The 21,601-nt window shown below is 40.3% G+C and overlaps 1 protein-coding gene across 3 annotated transcripts in view; it reads left to right on the top strand.

The window, feature by feature from the left end:
- AP1G1 (adaptor related protein complex 1 subunit gamma 1) overlaps nt 1-21,601 on the top strand; it is an 80,094-nt gene that overhangs the window by 57,073 nt on the left and 1,420 nt on the right. For all 3 annotated transcript variants that reach the window (XM_055298499.2, XM_055298497.2, XM_063611591.1), the window contains 9 exons: nt 3,457-3,579; nt 3,805-3,894; nt 5,393-5,520; nt 7,074-7,178; nt 8,477-8,618; nt 8,821-8,947; nt 15,043-15,150; nt 15,282-15,442; nt 19,786-19,884. In XM_055298499.2, the coding sequence (XP_055154474.1) occupies nt 3,457-3,579; nt 3,805-3,894; nt 5,393-5,520; nt 7,074-7,178; nt 8,477-8,618; nt 8,821-8,947; nt 15,043-15,150; nt 15,282-15,442; nt 19,786-19,884 (1,083 nt within the window). The remainder of the gene's footprint in view (nt 1-3,456; nt 3,580-3,804; nt 3,895-5,392; nt 5,521-7,073; nt 7,179-8,476; nt 8,619-8,820; nt 8,948-15,042; nt 15,151-15,281; nt 15,443-19,785; nt 19,885-21,601) is intronic.

Genomic DNA, 21,601 nt, shown 5'->3' with positions numbered 1-21,601 from the left:
ATGAAGTTTATGTTCTAGTCAGGGAGGTAAGAAATTCACAAGTAAACAGGTAACATTAATGGCAGTTAGGAATAAATGCCATGAAGAAAAACCTAAAGCAGCATGGAGGAATATAATGATGGCAGGATAAGGTGGGATATAGGGCAACTGGCCAAGTGTTTTAAATTAGAGTTAGTCAGGGAGGTCTCTCAGAGGAGATAACATTTGTGTAGAGACCTGAGAGACATGAGGTGCAAGCCATGCAGAGATCTTGAGGAATCGTGTACCATACGGAGGGAACACTAAGTGCAAAGACCTGAGGTAGGAACAAGCATGGCTTGCTTGGAGAGCAACAGGAAGGCAAGTGAAGCCATAAAGTGAGAGAGGCAGAGAATGGTAGGATGGACGTCAGAGACATAAGCGGGGCCAGACCATGTAGGCCTCATGGGAGCTTGCATTTTATTTTGAATATGTTAGGAAGCCATTGCAGGGTTTTGAATGGCTAAAGTTACTCAGGATTTGAAATCCTGTTTCGGATGGGATCCTTTCTTTGGCATTCTTTCAGAAATTCAGGGTTTCTGTGTTTATTATTCAATTAGTAGGCAAGGATTAGGTATTTAAGAGTAAAAATGAAAGTGCAGTGACTTGTAAAGAAAACCATTTCCATCTAATTAAGTCACTAGAAGTAGATACTGTAAAGGAAAAGTCACAAATTTAACCATATTAAAATTTAAAAATTGAATAACGAAAAAGGGAGCAGTCTACGATTTAAAAGGCAAATTAACAACTGGGGAAAACATTAACATATGACAGCATATTAATATATTTGATCTATGAATAATTTACAATTAATAGGAAATACCACTCTAATGGAATAATTGGTATTTGAGCCAGCAATTCATGAAGAAAGAAATGGCTAATTAACATTTGAAAAAATTTTCTTATTAAAGAAATAAAGTAAAAGTGAGGTATCATTTTTCACATTTCATATTTTTTAATCTAATTCCCAGTGTTAGAGAAACAGGCAGTACTCTTCACTTTATGGGAGTATAGGATGATGCCATCTTTTTACTGTGCAGTTTGGTAGCATGTAGGAAAAACCTTAAATTGTACCCTTTGATTCATTAATTCAATTTTTAAGACTTTAGCCTGAAAAAATAACAGGACAAGTACACAAAAATGTATATCTAAAAATATTCATCCTAATCTTGTTTATAGTAGGAGAAAACCGGAAACAACTAGTAGTCCCCAAATGGGGATTAAGTAAATTATGAAACATCTGTAGGGAGAGAATGATATCACTGAAATTATGACTTATATGTATTTGTTGACTTATGAAATTATGACTTATATGTATATGTATTTGTTGCCGTGGAATTCTCTCTGGGGCATACTCGTTTTTTAGTTTACTTACAATGAATTAACTTGGTAAAAGGTTAAAAGTTAATAAATTTGATTAACAAGGGGAAAAATTATAATCTAACAAAATGTAATTAACATAATGATGAATCAGGACATGTTTTCCTAGTTTTCATGAGGCTCAAAAGAAGGAAGAAATTAACACTCCTGAAGGAAAGTGGTTATAAAAATTCAAAAGCTTTTTTTTTTTGTGCCCCTGATTTTATTTTTCTAACTGACTTGTGTTCTCTTATTATGATCATGTGATTTGTTTTCTTTAGCCTGTTACGTGCTGGGTTACATTGATATTTGAATGCCTAACCAGCCTTACATACCTGGAATACATGGTCAGGGTATATTATTCTTTTTATAAATTTGTTGGGTTTGATTTGCTAATATTTTGTATTTTTATATGTATATTCATGTATTTTATATGTATATTCATGAGAAAGTTTGGCCTATAGTTTTCTCCTATAATGTTGTTTTTGACCCATGTGTTATTTAGAAGTATGTTCTTTTAATCTCCAAGTATTTTGGGATTTTTTGCAGCTGTCTTTGTGTTGCAGATTTCTAGTTTAATTCTGTGTGGTCTAAGAACATACTCTGTATGATTTATGTTCTTTGAAATTTGTTAAGATATTTTTTATGACCCAGAATATGGTCTTTCTTGGTTCAGTGTAAGTTTGAGAAAAATGTGTATTCTGCTGCTAGAAGTAGTCTTATTATACAAGCCCATTAGATCACCCTGATGCTTTCGTGTATTTAATGCACTCTGCTTTAGGGAAGGATGTAAATAAACTATACTGCAAATTACCTGCTTTTTAGCTTCTCACCTTTTCTTTTGTTCATCTTCCCAGAAATCTTCCTCTGTCTTTGTGTTTCTTAACAGGAGTGACCTGATAAAACCCTGATCACCTGGCTGTTTTTTTTTTTTTTTTTTCTTTTTTTTCCCTTTCCAAAATACACATGGTTAGGACTGGTCTCAGTCTTACAAATTAAATCTATTGTTCTATTTAGGAATGGGAGATTGACCAAGGTTGGGTGATAAAGTTTTAAACCTTTACATTATTATTATTATTATTATTGTTGGTAGTGATGGAGTCTTGCTGTGTGGCCCAGGCTTGTGTCAAACTCCTGGCCTCAAGCAGTCCTCTTGCTTCAGCCTCCCAAAGTGCTGGGATTACAGGTGTGAGCCACTGTGTCCAGGCTTCCTTTTAATTTGGACAAAGAGAAAATTTTTTTTTGTTTTTTTTGAGACGGAGTCTCACTCTGTCGCGCAGGCTGGAGTGCAGTGGCGCAAACTCGGCTCACTGCAAGCTCTGCCTCCCGGGTTCACGCCATTCTGCTGTCTCAGCCTCCTGAGTAGCTGGGACTACAGGCACCCACCACACACCCGGCTAATTTTTTGTATTTTTAGTAGAGACGGGGTTTCACCGTGTTAGCCAGGATGGTCTCAATCTCCTGACCTTGTGATCCGCTTGCCTTGGCCTCCCAAAGTGCTGGGATTACAGGCGTGAGCCACCACACCCGGCCTTTGGACAAACAGAAAATTTTTTAAAATAAAATAAAATTTAAAAATTTAACATATTTAAATAAGACTTTGAAGTTTGAGCTGTTATGAACCTGAGAATTGGAACTAAATTTATCTTTGAGGGTGTTTTGTAGTATTCTTCTTTTAAAAACAATAGTAATGGCTGGGCGCAGTGGCACACACCTGTAATCCCAGCACTTTGGGAGGCTGAGGCAGGTGGACCATCTGAGGTCAGGAGTTCGAGACCAGCCTGACCAACATGGTGAAACCCCATCTCTACTAAAAATAGAAAAAATTAGCCGGGTGTGGTGGCATGTACCTGGAGTCCCAGCTACTCGGGAGGCTGAGCCGTGAGAATCATTTGAACCTGGGAGGTGGAGGTGGCAGTGAGCCAAGATCGCGCTATTGCACTCCAGCCTGGGTGACAGAGTGAGACTCTGTCTCAAAAAAAGAAAGAAAGGAAAAAACACACAGTAATAATAATAGCTAACACTTGTTATCATCATTGCTGTGTGTTTCTAGGGGTAATTGTCTGCATTTCCTTTTAGGCAGGAAGTTATGTTCGTGATGATGCAGTCCCCAATTTAATCCAGTTAATAACTAATAGTGTGGAGATGCATGCCTATACTGTCCAGCGCCTGTACAAAGCAATTCTTGGTGATTATTCTCAAGTAAGTACTTCATTCAGCTATTTTAGGGGGTAATTTTACCCTCAATTTTTCTGGTATGTTTTTCTTCTTTTTTTTCCCCCTCCTCTCTCCCCTTTGGTATGTCTTTATTTCTAACACTCTAGATATGCACAGTTTTGATCTTTATTATGAGATGACCTATGATTTGCATTAAATAACTTTGGAAAAATTGAAGTTCTTGAGAAATGTTGACTTTTCTTTTCACAGCAACCTTTGGTACAAGTGGCTGCATGGTGTATAGGTGAATATGGTGATCTTCTTGTATCTGGCCAGTGTGACGAGGAAGAGCCTATTCAGGTACTCCTTGTCACTCTTGGTTAAGTGGGGGAAAATAGCTGTTTTGGTTATAGGAGAGTAGTGTTTTATGGGGAGTTGAGGTTGATTCCTTGGAAACTTTTTAGGCTAGGCGTGGTGGCTCATGCCTGTAATCCCAGTGCTTTGGGAGGCTGAGATGGGAGCATTGCTTGAGCCCAGGAGTTTGAGACCAGCCTGGGCAACATGGTGAAACTGTGTCTCTATAAAAGACACAAATATTAGTCAGGTATGACAATGTCTAGTCTCAGCTACTCAGGAGTGAGACCCTGTCTCAAAAAAATTAAAAAAATACCCAACTTTTTAAAGAAGCAAATGAGAATTATATTGGAAAACCTCCCATTTTTTGAGATGGAACTTATTGAGCCATTGTGAGGTTTTTTTTTTTGAGAGAGTCTCACTCTGTCACCCAAGCCGGAGTGCTGTGGCGGGATCACAATTCACTGCAGTCTTGATCTCCTGGGTTTCAAGCGATCTTCCCACCTCAGCCTCCTGAGTAGCTGGGACTATAGGCATGCACCACCATGCCTGGCTAATTTATTCTACTTTTTGTAGAGACAGGGTTTCACCATATTGCCCAGGCTGGTCTCGAACTCCTGGACTCAAGCAACCTGTCTGCCTTGGCCTCTCAAAGTGTTGGGATTAACAGGCGTTTCTGGGCATGGTGGCTCACGCCTGTAATCCCAGCACTTTGGGAGGCCAAGGCGGGTGGATCACAAGGTCAGGAGATTGAGACCATCCTGGCTAACACAGTGAAACCCCGTCTCTACTAAAAAATAGAAAAAATTGGCCGGGTGTGGTGACAGGCACCTGTAGTCCCAGCTACTGAGGAGGCTGAGGCAGGAGAATGGCGTGAACCCGGGAGGTGGAGCTTGCAGTGAGCCAAGATTGCACCACTGCATTCCAGCCTGGGCGACAGAGCCAGATTCCGTCTCAAACAAACAAACAAACAAACAAACAAAAAAAACAGGCATGAGCTACTTTGCCTGGCCCCATTGTGAAATTTTAAAACCACTTTAGGCCCAAGTCCCTGTCCTAGGGGACTGAATTATTGTTTCTCTTACCCTCTGACTGATAAACAAGAAGAAATGAGACATGTATCCGTGTTCTTATTTGCACATTAAAGGACTGGCTTTAAAAGGGAAAATTGTGGCAACGACACTTGAACTCTGTATGTTTTTCTTTTCTTCTGTTTCTGCCACTTGAAGCTCTAATATTACTGCCTCTCAGCCCCAGTGGTCATTTTTCACTCTTTATACCCCCACCTGCTCTGGTTGATAGAACCAGAGCACTTTTTTTACCCCCACCTACTCTGGTTGATAGAACAGCTTGGACAGTTACCCTGGCAAAGCACAGGTTGAGTTAGAGGCTTTTGTAATGGTAGGATTGTCTTTCTGGCTGCATCCCCTGACTTGATATCAGATTTAGATGCTTAATCATGCTACTCATTCTTCATCGTCTTCTTTTTCCTCCTCCTCCTCAGGTAACAGAGGATGAAGTGTTGGATATTTTAGAAAGTGTCCTAATCTCTAATATGTCCACCTCTGTGACACGAGGTTATGCCCTCACTGCCATTATGAAGCTTTCTACTCGATTCACTTGTACTGTAAAGTGAGTATTGAAGAAACATAGGGTGAATAGGTTTTGTAATTAAAAAACAAAACCCAAAAAACTTGTTATCATGGAAAATTTCAAGCATAGACAAAAGTAGAGAGAATAATAACACAAATTTGCATTACTTATTTCTCCACAGTCACAGTGATCAATTCATGGTTAATCTTTATTCATCAGCACTTTGTTCCCTCTCATTCTTTTACTCCCTAGTGGATTATTTTGAAGCAAAAAAGTTTAGAGGGTTTTGTTCGTTTGTTTGTTTGTTGAAACAGGGTCTCGCTCTCTTACCCAGGATGGGGTGCAGTGGTGCCATCATATTTTACTGCAACCTTGAACTCCTGGGCTTAAGGGATCTTCCTGTCTCAGCCTCCAGAGGAGCTGGGACTATAAGTGCACACCATCTTGCCTAGCTAATTTTTAAATTTTTTTGTAGAGAAAGTGTTTCGTTTGTTTGCCCAGGCAGGTCTCAAACTCCTGGGCTCAAGTGATCCTCCTGCCCTGACCTCCCAAAGTGCAGGGATTACAGATGTGACCCACTCCACCTGGCCTAAAAGTTACGTTTTTAGAATGAGATTTCTAATACCTTTTTCTTTCTTTTTAAATTGAGAATCTACTTCCCCACCTAAAGGTTTTGGTTTATTTGTGTTTTATATTTCATTTTGTTTTATGACAGAGTCTTGCTCTGTTGCCCAGGCTGGAGTGCAGTGTCATACAATCTCGGCTCACTGCAGTCTCCACCTCCAGGGTTCAAGCAATTCTCCTGCCTCAGCCTCCCGAGTAGCTGGGATTACAGGTGCGCACCACCACGCCTGGCTAATTTTTGTATTTTTTGGTGGAGATGGGGTTTCACCATTTTGGCCAGACTGATCTCGAACTCCTGACCTTGTAATCTGGCCAAGGTTTTGGTTTATTATATTTTGACAAGTCTTAATAGGAATAAAATCGTGAATGTTTTGGTGATTAAATCTTTTAATTCTCCTCTTTGCTTTTTTGAGTAAAGTAGATTCTCAGGTCACTTTCCCACCTAAGCATATTTAAGGCAAACTTAGTTCTTGTAGTCTTTCTGCTTCACTTTTAAATGTGAAGTCTTATAAAAAATGGTATTGAATTACTTTTAAAATTCTGAACTGGAAGAATTTGGGGTCAACATTTTGATGCTCTGACCCTTTTATAGATTAAAAATTATTTTAAAATTATCAAAGAAGAGAATGAACAGTACAGATTTCTTTTGTGGCAAAGTAATAGTGGGTACTTTTGTCTAGCAAAGTTTAGGGACTGGCATATATATATATGTTTTTTCCACACCATCATTGCTGCAGAATGGGGATGGAATATTTAACAGACAAAAATCTAGTGTTACAATGAGAATAGTATAATGTGAATATCAGATAAATGGATGAAAATAAAGTGTTTTGTTTTTGAAAAATTATATAAATTAAGAAAAAATGAGTATTTCAGTATTTTAACCAGAAAATTCTGGCTTATTAAACATTATCTCTGCTTATTTTTGAATTTTCTTTTGGGTATTTTGTTTGTCATTTTATCTATAGCCGAATTAAGAAAGTGGTTTCCATCTATGGAAGCAGCATTGATGTGGAACTCCAGCAGAGGGCAGTAGAATATAATGCACTTTTCAAGAAATATGACCACATGAGGTGAGCGAAAGAAACTAAGCAATGCGTCTATCTCTTAGCATCCTGACTAAATTGTCATGGTAATCCGTAAAGAAGATTGATTCCTTGTGCTTTATTTATTTATTTATTTATTTTTTTTGAGGCGGAGTCTCGCTCTGTTGCCCAGGCTGGAGTTCAGTGGCGCGATCTCGGCTCACTGCAGGCTCCGCCCCCTGGGGGGTCACACCATTCTCCTGCCTCAGCCTCCCGCGTAGCTGGGACTACAGGCGCCCGCCACCTCGCCCGGCTAATTTTTTGTATTTTTAGTAGAGACGGGGTTTCACCGTGTTAGCCAGGATGGTCTCAATCTCCTGACCTCGTGATCTGCCCGCCTCGGCCTCCCAAAGTGCTGGGATTACAGGCTTGAGCCACCGCGCCCGGCCCCCCTTGTGCTTTATTAATTGGTCTTCATATCCCTGTTTAGTTCTAATTGCTTGGCTGCTTCTGTTTTGTCCATCTTCTGTTCTGCCTAGTCTCTAAAGAAATAAATTAACTCCCTTTCATTTCACCTCCAACCCTTACATTTTATTTGGTATGGAAAGTTTGCTTTATTTTCTATTTTATTTAGTTAAGAAGTGGGAGGCCGGGCATGGTGACTCACGCCTGTAATCCCAGCACTTTGGGAGGCCGAGGTGGGCAGATCACGAGGTCAAGAGATCGAGACCATCCTGGCCAACATGGTGAAACCCCGTCTCTACTAAAAATACAAAAAAATTAGTTGGGCATGGTGGCGCATGCCTGTATTCTCAGCTACTTGGGAGGCTGACACAGGAGAATCATTTGAACCTGGAAGGCGGGTGTTGCAGTGAGCCAAGATCACGCCACTGCACTCCAGCCTGGCGACAGAGCAAGACTCTGTCTCAAAAAAAAAAAAAAGAAGTGGGAGTTGTATTTTTTCAAGACAAATAATCTCATTCAAATTCTTCTACTGTTAACATTCTAGTGTTTGGGTCATCTTTTTTTCTTCTATTATGCAGTATCTTCTTGACTGTTAATACCTATGGATTTACCTTTCTTTCATCTCAATCTCTCTACCACTGAAATATATGCTTTGAGATTTAGCTGGACAGTCTGTTTATTCAAGATTTTTTTGCCTGCCCTTAATCCAGCCAGGAATTTAGGTCATGTATTCTTGTAATTTACCTTCTATTTTAGTGTGTATGTTGGATTGGGAGGGGAGATAGATCTCCATGCTTGGGCTCAGCATAGTTAATGGTGATTATTTTGGGTAGGGAATCTAGGTTGACTGCCTAGAATTTAACCACTTCAGATTCTTCTAGGTCTGCCCTACTTGAGAGAATGCCTGTTATGGAAAAAGTGACCACAAATGGCCCTACTGAGATTGTGCAGACAAATGGAGAGACAGAACCAGCTCCACTAGAGACCAAACCGCCACCCTCTGGGCCACAGCCCACCAGCCAGGTAGCCAGCCTTTCACTTGCTCATCTGGGGCTTCTTACGATTTTATAGTCCCTTACAGCTTTTCTCTTAGCTGAGTCCCTTTAATGTTCCTGGGTTGGTTGATGATTTCCTTCCTTATTTTTACATATTAAAAGAGCTTTGCATTAGATGTATACTAGACAAATCCAATAATAATGAATTGAGGTGTTGTTACCTTGTTTAGGCCAATGATTTATTGGATTTGTTGGGAGGAAATGACATAACACCTGTTATTCCAACTGCACCTACAAGCAAACCATCTTCTGCTGGTGGAGAACTTCTTGATTTGCTGGGAGACATCAACCTTACAGGTGAGGCCAGTCTGGAGCTATTTAATACCTGGGAAAAGATAGAGCCTCGAGGTAAAACTAAACTGAGCTCAGACTTTCCAGCACATGAATCATTTGAAGATGGGAGAGGCTAAATCAGAAGCAAAAGTCAAATCTTCACAATATCTGGGTTATATGTTGTCATGCTAATGCTCTAAAGATAATTTATAGGGATTTCTTAAAGGCAAACTTTTAATTTTGGGTGAGTAAATTATTCATAGTGTTTTAAGATAGAAACTACTTTCCCTGGCTGGGCACAGTGGCTCATGCCTGTAATCCCAGCACTTTAGGAGGCAGAGGCAGGCGGATCACCTGAGGTCAGGAGTTTTAGACCAGCCTGGCCAACATGGTGAAACGCCATCTCTACTAAAAATACAACAATTAGCTGGGTGCAGTGGTGCCTGCCTATAATCCCAGCTACTCTGGAGGCTGAGGCAGGAGAATCGCTTGAACCTGAGAGACGGAGGTTGCAGTGAGCCGAGATTGCGCCACTGTGTACTGCAGCCTGGGTGACAGAGCAAGACTGTGTTTCCAAAAAAGAAAAAAAAACAAAACACTTTCTCTTTCAAGCTCAAAAAATATATCCCATATCACCTTTGCTTTTAGTGTCCCAAGACATGACTTCTTCTTGGTTCCTTCCCATTCATGATTAGTTTTCAGTAGCTATGGCCATCTGTGGAGAGATGTTAACCTGCTACTTACCTCTTATCTTACTTCCCTTCCACACTTTCTGTAATTAAAGCAACTGAAGGGCAATTACTGATAATATTCAAACATAATTTTTCATTTGGGAATATTTTTTCTTTTGTTTGTATATACCAGTCATTCGTAATAGACATGTTCAGCAATATGATAAACCCGAGTCCAATACAACTTTTATTTTGAGATGGAGTCTCGCTCTGTTGCACAGGCTGGAGTGCAGTGGCGCGATCTCGACTCACTGCAACCTCCGCCTCCCGGGTTCAAGCGATTCTTCTGCCTCAGCCTCCTGAGTAGCTGGGATCACAGGCACGCACCACCATGCCCTGGCTAATTTTCGTATTTTTAGTAGAGATGGGGTTTCTCCATGTTGGTCAGGCTGGTCCTGAACTCCTGACCTCATGATCCCCCTGCCTCGGCCTCCCAAAATGCTGGGATTACAGGTGTGAGCCACTTCGCCTGGCCTTTTTTTTTTTTTTGAGACAGTCTCACTCTGTCACCCAGGCTGGTGTGCAGTAGCATGATCTTGGCTCACTGCAGCCTCTGCCACCTGGGTTCAGGCAGGTCTCCTACCTCAGCCTCCTGAGTAGCTGGGATGACAGGCGCCTGCTACTGTGCCTGGCTAATTTTTGTAGTTTTAGTAGAGACAGGGTTTCACCATGTAGGCCAGGCTGGTCCCGACCTCGTGATCCACCGGCCTCAGCCTCCCAAAGTGCTGGGATTACAGGTGTGAGCCACCATGCCTGGCCTATAACTTCTATCCTAAATTACAGTATAAAGTATAGCTGAAAGGTTAAAGTGTCTTTTTTTTTTTTTGAGACAGAGTCTCACTCTGTCAGCCGGGCTGGAGTACAGTGCGACTATCTCGGCTCACTTCAACCTCTGTCTCCCGGGTTCAAGTAAGCCTCCTGCCTCAGTCCCCTGAGTAGCTGGGATTATAGGCGAATGCCACCATGCCCGGCTAATTTTTTGTATTTTTAGTAGAGACGGGGTTTTGCCATCTTCTTTAAGAGGATAATGAAGAGTTAAAGCATACATGACCTTGAGTAAAAAATAGACATAAGATAACAAGTTGCATGGTTAGCTAAGCTCATTCCCACAGGCTGATTTTTTTTTCCTAATACAGTGGAGTCACAGAGTATAGGATTTGTGTCTGTGTCTTAACAAAATTTCAAAATGTTACTTGTCATGTACTTACGAATCATTTACAAATGGTCAATTTCAAATCCTCAAATGTCAAAGCTGTACTGGATAACTGACAAAAAACAACCCCATAGTTGGCTGGGCGCGTGGCTCACGCTTGTAATCCCAGCACTTTGGGAGGCCGAGGCGGGCGGATCACGAGGTCAGGAGATCGAGACCACGGTGAAACCCCATCTCTACAAAAAATACAAAAAATTAGCTGGGCGTGGTGGCGGGCACCTGTAGTCCCAGCTACTCGGAGAGGCTGAGGCAGGAGAATGGCGTGAACCCGGGAGGCGGAGCTTGCAGTGAGCCGAGATTGCGCCACTGCACTCCAGCCTGGGCGACAGAGCAAGACTCCGTCTCAAAAAAAAAAAAGAAAAAACAACCCCATAGTTAAACCATAGCATATACTTCACGTAATATGTTAGTATTTCCATGTTAGTATATAGCCTTCATAATTATAATTTTAGGTGACTAATACTTTATCAATAAGTTTGCTGTATTTACTCAGTTCCTTAGTATTGGGTAGTTTGGCTTTTTTTTTTTTTTTTGAAACGGAATCTTGCTTTGTTGCCCAGGCTGGAGTGCAGCAGCACGGTCTCAGCTCACTGCAACCTCTGCCTCCCGGGTTCAAGTGATTCTCCTGCCTCAGCCTCCCGAGTAGTTGGGATTTATAGGCACGTGCCACCATGCCCAGCTAAGTTTTGTATTTTTTTTTTTTAATAGAGATGGGGTTTCACCATGTTGGCTGGGCTGGTCTTGAACTCCTGACCTCAAATGATCCTCCCGCCTTGGCCTCCCAAAGTGCTGGGATTACAGGCATGAGTCACCGCACCTGGCCAGTATGGGGTATTTTGTTTCTAGATTTTTCTTACCTAGCGGCCTTAACAAATATTACATCAATTTGTTCTTATTTTAGATTAATTTCTTAGAGTAAGTGACTTAGTCTTTCTGAGTCTGGTTAAAATTAGGATGATTAATACTTACTCCATAAGATATTTGTGAGGCCCATTGACCTATTCAGTGCATGATACATAGTAGGCACTTGGTAAATATTATTTACCTTTTCCTCAATTTATATGTTTAACTGCACAGTCATAAGCATTGTATATTATCATTTTAAAAAGCCCTATTGGGTGAAAATTTGGTCCTGTTATATTTTATTTTTATTATTATTTTTTAAATTTTGTAGCCCTCTGCCAGGCTTGGTCAGCAGAGAGAGAGGCCCTATTATTTTTTGATCACGGAGAATGTTTATTATTTATTCACATATTTGTATTATAGATGAGGTTCCTTTCTGAACATTCTTCTTGTATTCTTAGCTCATTTATTGTGGAGTCTTTTCTTTTTGTTCCTACTGTCTTGTTTTCCTAGTGTTACATGTTAAAGCAAAATGATAAAATGTTAAAAAGTCTGGGTTTTCTTTCCTTATTCATAATGCTTTTAAGATGTTTTTCCACTTTTTACATTGTTTTAAAATTTTGAATTCTAGATTTCTTAATTTATCATTACAGCTTTACCCCATTATATAGAAATTTAAGTCAGTAGAAATTCAGAAATAGATTTATCATGTGTTTTTAAAGGGTTTGGAGCAGTAAGTTTCTGCTCTTCTCTTAAACTACCTTGCTATACTTTTACAGGGCAAAAAAAAGTGAAAATTTGAGGGAGCTGGGGACCTATATGCTGCCTGTATCTTGAGTGGCCTCTGATTTTCCATGAGAACACATATCTAAAATTGTTTTGAAAATGGGAATTGGGGGAAATTTTCTCGATTTGATTTTTTAGACTAGGAGAACTGTATGAATATTTGTCTACTTCATTGATAATCTGCTGGACTGCACAAATGGTGTTTGCATTTATTCTACTTCTTGTGCTTGCTTAGCCATCTGTATTTCTGTTTTCTTTGCTAATTTTTAATATGTGATTAACTTTTTTTTGTTTTTGAGATGGTGTCTCGCTCTGTCACCCAGGCTGGAGTGCAATGGTGTGATCTTGGCTCACTGCAACCTTTGCCTCCCAGATTTAAGCGATTCTCCTGCCTCAGCCTCCCAAGTGGCTGGGACTACAGGCACGTGCCACCACACCTGGCTAATTTTTGTATTTTTAGTAGAGATGGGGTTTCGCTATGTTGGCCAGGCTGGTCTCAAACTCCTGACCTCAGGTGATCCACCCGCCTTGGCCTCCCAAAGTGCTGGGATTACAGGTATGAGCCATCACGCCCAGCCTGTCATTTACTTTTCTGGTGCTCTTTAGTATCTTTTTTCCCCCTCATTCTTGCTGTCAATTTCTTAAAAAAAAGATGATATTCTAGCCTTCCTTTATTTCACTATGATAGTTCTTTTTTAAATGGCATATTTTCAGTTAATTTCACAAGTAGTTTGAAATCTATTTAAATATAAAATACATTCTCTTAATTTTGCTGAATTTTCTTATGCTTCTTCCTCAAATCTTGGTATCTCTCATGTTCTATGAATTATCTTCTATTGTATGATTGTCAAGTTGTTCTTATTTGGAAAGATTAAATAAGAATGGTAATCTATTTCTTTTTCCCACCCCACTTTATACCACCCCTCACAGGGTGCGTGTGTGTGTGTTAAAATTTTATTATACAGCATTTAACATCTACAAAATTTAATGAATGTTTTGATCTACCTAGTTTGTAAAATAAAATATTGAGGGTTGATGTTCTTTGTGTATTTCCCTCTCATCCCATTTCTTTTTGATTCCAGATGTAACTACTGTCTGTCCTAAAGTAGTGTTTAACATTGGTGTTTGCCATTCCTGTGCATTTCTCGATATAGTATGCAGTATTATTTTGCCAATTTTTACCTTTTTAGACATGGTATCCAACTGAATGTGTTCTTTTTTGCGCCTTTTTTTGCTAAACATTGTAATTGTGAGAATGAGTTATGAATAATCCATGTTAAGTGTATTTCTGGTGAATTCACTTTTTACTATTGTACATGTGTAGTATTTTAGTATATCAATATATCAGTTTACTTATTCATTATCAAGATGACAGACATTTTGATTGTTTCCAGTATTTCACCATTAGGAGTGTTCCTGCTGTGAATGCTTTTGGATGTATCTCCCAGTGAACACATGCAAGGATTAATTAAAAGCATTCCTAAGAAGGGGTAATCGGTTCTCAACTGGGGAAGATTTTGTCCTCCAGAGGTTGGCAGTGTCTGAAGATATTTTTGGTTGTTACAACTGGGAGGATGCTACCGTCTAATGCATAAAAGCCCAGGAGTGCTACTTAATATCCTACAATAAACAAGGCAGCCCCCTACAACAAAGAATTAGGAAACCTAAAAGCTATTACTGTCAATGTTGAGAAACCTCAGTTTAAGGATATACTGATGTTCAACTCTACCGTTGCCAAATTACTCTCTAGATTGGTTGTGCCAGTTTACCTTCCTATAGCAGAGCTTAAAATTTCCCGTCGTTCCGTCTTCTTGCCAACATCTGGAATTATCAGACATCGAAATTTTCACCATTCTGATAGACATGAGGTAGTATCTCACTATAATTTTAAATTCCACTTCCATCATTACTGGTAAAATTGAGCATCTTTTTGTAAGATTCCCTTTTCCTTCAGGTTTCCTCTTTTGTGACTTGTGTGTTTTTATATCTTGACACTTTTAAATTGGGTTATCTCTTCCTTATTGGTTTATAGAAGACAGTTATCATTTGGATACTTATCCATTTATTACTGTATAGCAAACATTTTCTCCTGTCTGTGGGCTCTCTCTCTTTACTTTTTTTTTTTTTTTTTTTTGCGACAGAGTCTCACTCTGTCCCCCAGGCTGGAGTACAGTGGTGCAAGCTCAGTGCAGCCTCAACTTCCCAGGCTCCAGTGATCCTCCCACTGCAGTCTCCCAAGTAGCTGGGACTACAGGTGCACACCATGCCCGGATAATTTTTGTTTTTTTTTTTTTTTTTTTTGTAGAGACAGGGTCTTGCCATGTTGCTCAGACTGTACTTTTTCTTACAGTATTTTTTAATAAACAGAAGTTGCTCGTTTTAAAGTACTTGAGTTTTTAGTTCTTTCTCTTTGTGGTCTATGCTTTTTGCATCTTGTTTAAGGAATCTTTTCCTTAACCTGAGACTGAAGTAATTTTCCCTATAATTTTTTGGTAAGCTTTGTCATGCTGCCTAAGGTTAACTTTCCATTAAAATATTTCCTTTAGGTGCTCCAGCTGCTGCTCCTGCCCCTGCCTCAGTCCCACAGATATCCCAGCCCCCCTTCTTGTTGGATGGGCTTTCATCACAGCCTCTCTTCAATGATATTGCTGCAGGTACGATGACTGTTGTTACCATCATTACATGGAGCACTGAGTAATGAGAGGTGGTTATTAAGAAAAAGAAGTAATAATTCTACAAGCATTAGGCTGACTACAATAAGACTTATCTTCCTGTACTTTCTCAGGCATCCCCTCCATCACAGCATACAGTAAGAATGGCTTGAAGATAGAATTCACCTTTGAACGGTCAAATACCAACCCCAGTGTAACAGTGATAACGATACAGGCCTCCAACAGCACAGAGCTAGATATGACGGACTTTGTTTTCCAAGCTGCAGTACCAAAGGTACTACAATGTCTTTAGATGTTTCCTTTGATTAAAGATTGGCTGTTTTTTTTTTTTTTTTCATGTGTTTGGTAAAGGATATGTTTTAATGTTTACAGATTAAGTTTGCAGACTTAATTCAAACTAACAATAACTTATGGTTCATGGAAGCATATCATTTTTAGTGAATAATTTTTACTAGGTTACAAGTATTCTGATGGTTAGTATTGTAGGATAAAGAAAAACAATTCTAATAGTAGTGAGAGCAGAATTCTACGAGGTGATCAGTTAACGCTTAGGGCATTGAGGATAGGTTAGGCTTTAGTAATACAGTGTTAAAGACCTAAAAACATAAAATATGGCATAGGATTAAAGTTAAGTAAGATGAGAAACTTTGTCTATCTGGTATTATCTTCTAGTTAACCAGATCAGAATTGGAATTTTTTGTCTCGATACATAAGTGAGAGAAACATTCCTCCTTCATTAACATCCAATTTATTATAGATAATAGTAACTGTTTTTGTGAATCAAGGTTTGGTCTACACCAAATTTTAGTTTAAGGATATTTATGTTCATTTTTGAATAGTGAAAAATCTTGAGGCCGGGTGCAGTGGCTCACGGCTGCAATCCCAGTACTTTGGGAGGCTGAGGCAGGCAGATCACTTGAGATCAGGAGTTCGAGAACCTGGCCAATGTGGTGAAACTCCCGTCTCTACTAAAAGTACAAAAAAAAAATTAGCCCGGCGTGGTGGCAGGTTCCTCTAATCCCAACTACTTGGGAGGCTGATAAGGAAGGAGAATCGCTTGAACCCAGGAGGCTGAGGATGCAGTGAGCTCAGATTATGCCACTGCACTCCAGCCCGCGTGACAGAGCGAGACTCCATCTCAAAACAAACAAAGAGTTCTGAATAAAGAAAAGTTGAGAATGAGGAGTGGGTAGTTTTTCTTAAAAAGATGAGACAGTAAGTATTTTAGGCTGCTATCTGGTCTTTATTGGTATTCAGTTCTGCTCTTATAGTACAGAAACAGCTGTAGATGACATGTAAATGAATGAACATAGTTCTGTTCCAATAAAATGTTATTTGCAAAATCAGATGTTGGGCCATTCTTGGCCAATCGGCCATAGTTTGCCAACCACTGGTTTAGACTACGCTAACCTAATCTTGGCAGTGGCATGTGAAATATGGCATTTAGACATTCCGACAACACACTTTTGGAAATTGAGGATGTTTTCTTTGTTTGTGGGTACTGCTGACTTTGCAGTCTTTTTTTATTTTTTCCCCGTCCTCTGACTCTCATGCAACCTTCTTTGCTTACACTTTGTAGGAACCAGAATAATTTAGATGTTTAAGAAGCAGTTAGCTGGACACGGTGTCTCATGCCTGTAATCCCAGCAATTTGGGAGGCTGAGGCGGGTGGATCACTTGAGCTCAGGAGTTTGAGACCAGCCTGGGCAACATGGTGAAACCCCATCTTTACCAAAAATACAAAAAATTAGCCAGGTGCAATGGTGTGTGCCTGTGGTCCCAGCTACTCAGGAGGCTGAGGTGGGAGACTCACTTGAACCCAGGAGGTGGAAGTTGCAGTGAGCCAAGATCATGCTACTGCACTTTAGCCTGGGTGATAGAGTGAGACCCTGTCCAAAGAAAAAAAAAAAAAAGAAATAAAAAAAAAAAAAGGGAGCAGTAGTGTCAAGTGGTAGAAGACCACTAATGAACTCTAGAGCCATTCTGTTTGGATTTCAATACTAGTTGTATGACATGAAGAAAGTCACTGAACCTCTATGCCTCAGTGTCTTCATTTGCAAAGAGGGTGATGATAATGATAGCCACTTCCTAAGGTTGCTTAAAGGAATAAATAAGTTTTTTGAATCAGGCACTGTTTGAAGCACTTTTCATCCATTCAGTGCTCAGTATATTTAGTTTCTTCAACTTAGGTTTTATACTTGTTACTTTAGGCTGCTGCTCTAGTGACTTACCACCTCTGCTATTAAAACATGACCTGTTTTTGGTGGTGTACTGTACAGTGCAGCATGATAATGTATTTTCAACTTAAAGTGTCATATTTTGCCGGGCACGGTAGCTCACGCCCAGCACTTTGGGAGGCCGAGGCGGGCGGATCACGAGGTCAGGAGATTGAGACCATCCTGGCTAACACACGGTGAAACCCCGTCTCTACTAAAAATAAAAAAAAAATTAGCCTGGCGAGCTGGGAGCAGTGGCTCACACCTATAATCCCAGCACTTTGGGAGGCTGAGGCGGCCGGATCACAAGGTCAGGAGATCGAGACCATCCTGGCTAACATGGTGAAACCCCATCTCTACTAAAAATACAAAAAATAAAAAAATTAGCTGGGCATGGTGGCGGGCACCTGTAGTCTCAGCTACTTGGGAGGCTGAGGCAGGAGAATGGCGTGAGCCCAGGAGGCAGAGCTTGCAGTGAGCCGAGATCGCCCCACTGGACTCCAGCCTGGGCAACAGAGCGAGACTCGTCTCAAAAATAAATAAATAAATAATAAATTAGCCAGGTTTGGTTGCGGGCTGCCTATAGTCCCAGCTACTTGGGAGGCTGAGGCAGGAGAATGGCGTGAACCTGGGAGGCGGAGCTTGCAGTGAGGGGAGATCGTGCCATTGCACTCCAGGCTGGGCGACAGAGCGAGACTCCGTCTAAAAAAAAAAAGTCATATTTTATAGGTTCTACTATGTACTATTTTCGTGTTTTAATGTTTCCAAAATTAGGGTACATTTAAAAATTGGTATCTTGTCATAATTCAATGGGCAGCATGTTTTCTGTCTCAGTGGTACATAAAATAATGGTGTGAATTACAACTGGTGGTAGCTTACATTTAATGAAATATGGTAGTAATTAATAATACTTTAGCTTACATAATTTAATGTGGCAGAATTATGAATAAGACCATATATATATATATATATATATATTTTTTTTTTTTTTTGAGATGGAGTCTCACTCTGTCGCCCAGGCAACCTCCGCCTCCTGGGTTCAAGCAAATCTCTTGCCTCAGCCTCCTGAGTAGCTGGGATTACAGGCATGCGCCACCATACCCGGCTAAGTTTTGTATTTTCAGTAGAGATGGGGTTTCGCCATGTTGACCAGACTAATCTAGATCTCCTGACCTCAGGTGATCCGCCCACCTCGGCCTCCCAAAGTGCTGGGAATACTGTGCCCAGCCCTCAGTGTAATATATCTGTACATTGAGAGTGAATCTTCACTCTTGTAACTTTTGGCCCTAGAGAAGACTAGTGTCTCTCTGTCTCTCTTTTAAATATTTTAGAAGTTTAATCTACTTTTAGGAAAGATTTTCAAATTCTGGTTCATAGAATAGCTACATAGTACAGTATGGTTTACCTAGCTTGCCCTATATAGCACTTTTTTTTTTTTTTTTTTTTTGAGACGGAGTCTTGCTCTGTTGCCCAGGATGGAGTGCAGTGGCACAGTCTCGGCTTACCACAACCTCCACCTCCTGGGTTCAAGCGATTCTCCTGCCTCAGCCTCCCGAGTAGCTGGGACTACAGGCATGTGCCACCATGCCCAGCTAATTTTTGTATTTTTAGTAGAGACAGATTTCACTGTGTTGGCCAGGCCGGTCTCAAACTCCTGACCTCGTGATCCACTCGCCTCGACCACCTAAAGTGCTGGGATTACAGGCATGAGCCACCACACCCGGCCAGCACTTTCATCTCTTATTTCTATAAGTAAGCAAATAAACCCTACCAGCATTCAACAAATTAATAGTGTTTGGCTTATGTAGGTCTTTTGCTGCATAGGCTGGTTCTGCAAGTCTTTCCTTCCCTTCTGTCATGTGGAGAGGAGGCTCTGACACATTCTAGATTATGCAGGCTTTAAAAAACAAAAGTTCAAGTCTCTGCGTCCCAGTCATCCAATCACACAAAAGCCTAAAAGCTTATAGTTGGTGACCAGTACGTTGGTTTGCTATTTTTGGAAAGCTTTTCTTTTGGTTTCTTTCTGGCTGTTTTTTTAAGCCAAAAGCACCCATATTTTACTTGCATAGTTGATCAGTTACTATTAAGTGAAGTTGCCAAAACAAGAATTGGTCAGCTTTTGAAAAGAGGTAGGCTAGAATTCCTTCTGCCAGAAAGGAGAATGTGGTTTATTGCTAGATGTCATGATCAAAGAACCGAACAGTGGATTTTTACAAATACCACAGTGAGTCAGCTCACGTGCTGTGAATTCCTGATATCTAGAAAACAAGTAGTAGGCAAAACTTAGTAGTAGTGAAATCTGTTACTTGACCCATCATCTGGGTGTCTAAATGTTTTTTGATATCTCTGACCTAGCACTGTGTATTTCTTTTTCTGAAGAGTGCCCTTTGTTCCCCCCTAGACATTCCAGCTGCAGCTCTTGTCTCCTAGCAGCAGCATTGTCCCAGCATTTAACACGGGGACCATCACACAAGTCATTAAAGTTCTGAACCCTCAGAAGGTGAGTAGCACATTTGTAGCCAATATCTGAGCCAAAGTATAAGCATATTTCCCAAAATAAAATTCTGCTTTGTTTCTTTAGGTTTTTCTGACTCATAGTTAGAGAAGAGATCAATGAAAATGCCTGGTCTAACTTCCTTGCTCTTTCGTAAATAACAAATGGAACCCAGAGACATCAGGTGGCTTAGTGGCATCTTATTAAAATGCAACTTCAAAAAAAGCTAGATTAAAGGTCTAGTTTTTGGGGGTAGGGGAGAAGCTTAGACATTTTAATTTATACACAAGTTGAAATCTGAGGTAAGAGCATTTGTTGAAACCAAATACCTACATTTAGTGCTACAGTTATTAAGTATGAATAGCAAAAATAGAGGCATTTTAAATGAAGCAGCCAAATGAAAAATAGCTTTAGAAACTGAAATTAAGCAATATTTTTATTATCTCTTCTTAAAGAAATAAGCTCACCTTAATAGTAATCAATTGGTTTTCAAACAGTTTTTGAAAATGGTTCAGAGAATTTCTTTAATAGAGCTCTACTAGTTGCTCATAAATAACAGTATACTTTCTCTTGTAACACTTGCCTTTCCTCTGCTATTCACTATATTTTGAGCATCTGCCTCTATAGTACAAGCACAAATTCCTTTGACCATCTGATACAGAGTAAAAAATTTCTTAGTGCATTTGTATTTGAAATCTGCCACATAAAGTAAAAAGTACCTAATTGAGTTCTCTTAAAACTACTGCTATTACCTGTGAGTTAAGTCATTTTTTAAAATTTCATGCTTTAGGAACAAAAGGTCACGTTCACATTTACTGTAGGTTTTTCAGATAAAGCAACAGTATATCTGAATGGAGAGTATACGATGAGTATATGTTCACCTCATTTTTTAAGAGACTGGGATACAAGGTTTGAATCTTTTTGAAAAGGACTCAGCAAAATGTTACTAGGAGAATGCTCCATGGTGGCTCACGCCTATAATGCCAGCCCTTTAGGAGGCTGAGGCAAGCGTATCACCTGAGGTCAGGAGTTCAAGACCAGCCTGGCCAACATGGTGAAACCCCGTCTCTACTAAAAATAAAAATATTAGCCTGGTGTGGCGGTGAGCACCTGCAACCCCAGCTACTCTGGAGGCTGAGGCAGGAGACTTGCTTGAACCTGGGAGGTGGGGGTTGCAGTGAGCCAAGATTGTGCCACTGCACTCCAGCCTGGGCAATAAGAGCAAAACCCTGTTTCAAAAAAAAAAAGAAAGAAAAGAAAAAGTGCTCCTAAGGGGTTCTGTCCTTTTAATGCAGTTCAAGGATTAAAGCTAACCACGTGTTCTGGAGATGCGCTTTCTCTACTTGGTGGCATGACATTGTTAGCTTCTTGGCTCAAGCCTAGAGTACTGGGTGTTTTTTGTTGTTGTTTACCTGTCATTCTTAACAGACAGCTTTGCTTTAAGTTTTAACCTCTAAGATTAAAAGTCTATTTGTGGACTGGACAGATTCTGGAGATTTTATATCAATATATAAATTGCACTTCTCGGCCGGGCGCGGTGGCTCAAGCCTGTAATCCCAGCACTTTGGGAGGCCGAGGTGGGCGGATCACGAGGTCAGGAGATCGAGACCATCCTGGCTAACACGGTGAAACCCCGTCTCTACGAAAAATACAAAAAAATTAGCCGGGCGTGTTGGCAGGCGCCTGTAGTCCTAGCTACTCGAGAGGCTGAGGTAGGAGAATG

This window comes from Symphalangus syndactylus, chromosome 11, assembly GCF_028878055.3.
Source record: "Symphalangus syndactylus isolate Jambi chromosome 11, NHGRI_mSymSyn1-v2.1_pri, whole genome shotgun sequence".
In the NCBI taxonomy this organism is placed as follows: Eukaryota; Metazoa; Chordata; class Mammalia; order Primates; family Hylobatidae; genus Symphalangus; species Symphalangus syndactylus.
This window is presented reverse-complemented; position numbering and strand designations above follow the sequence as displayed.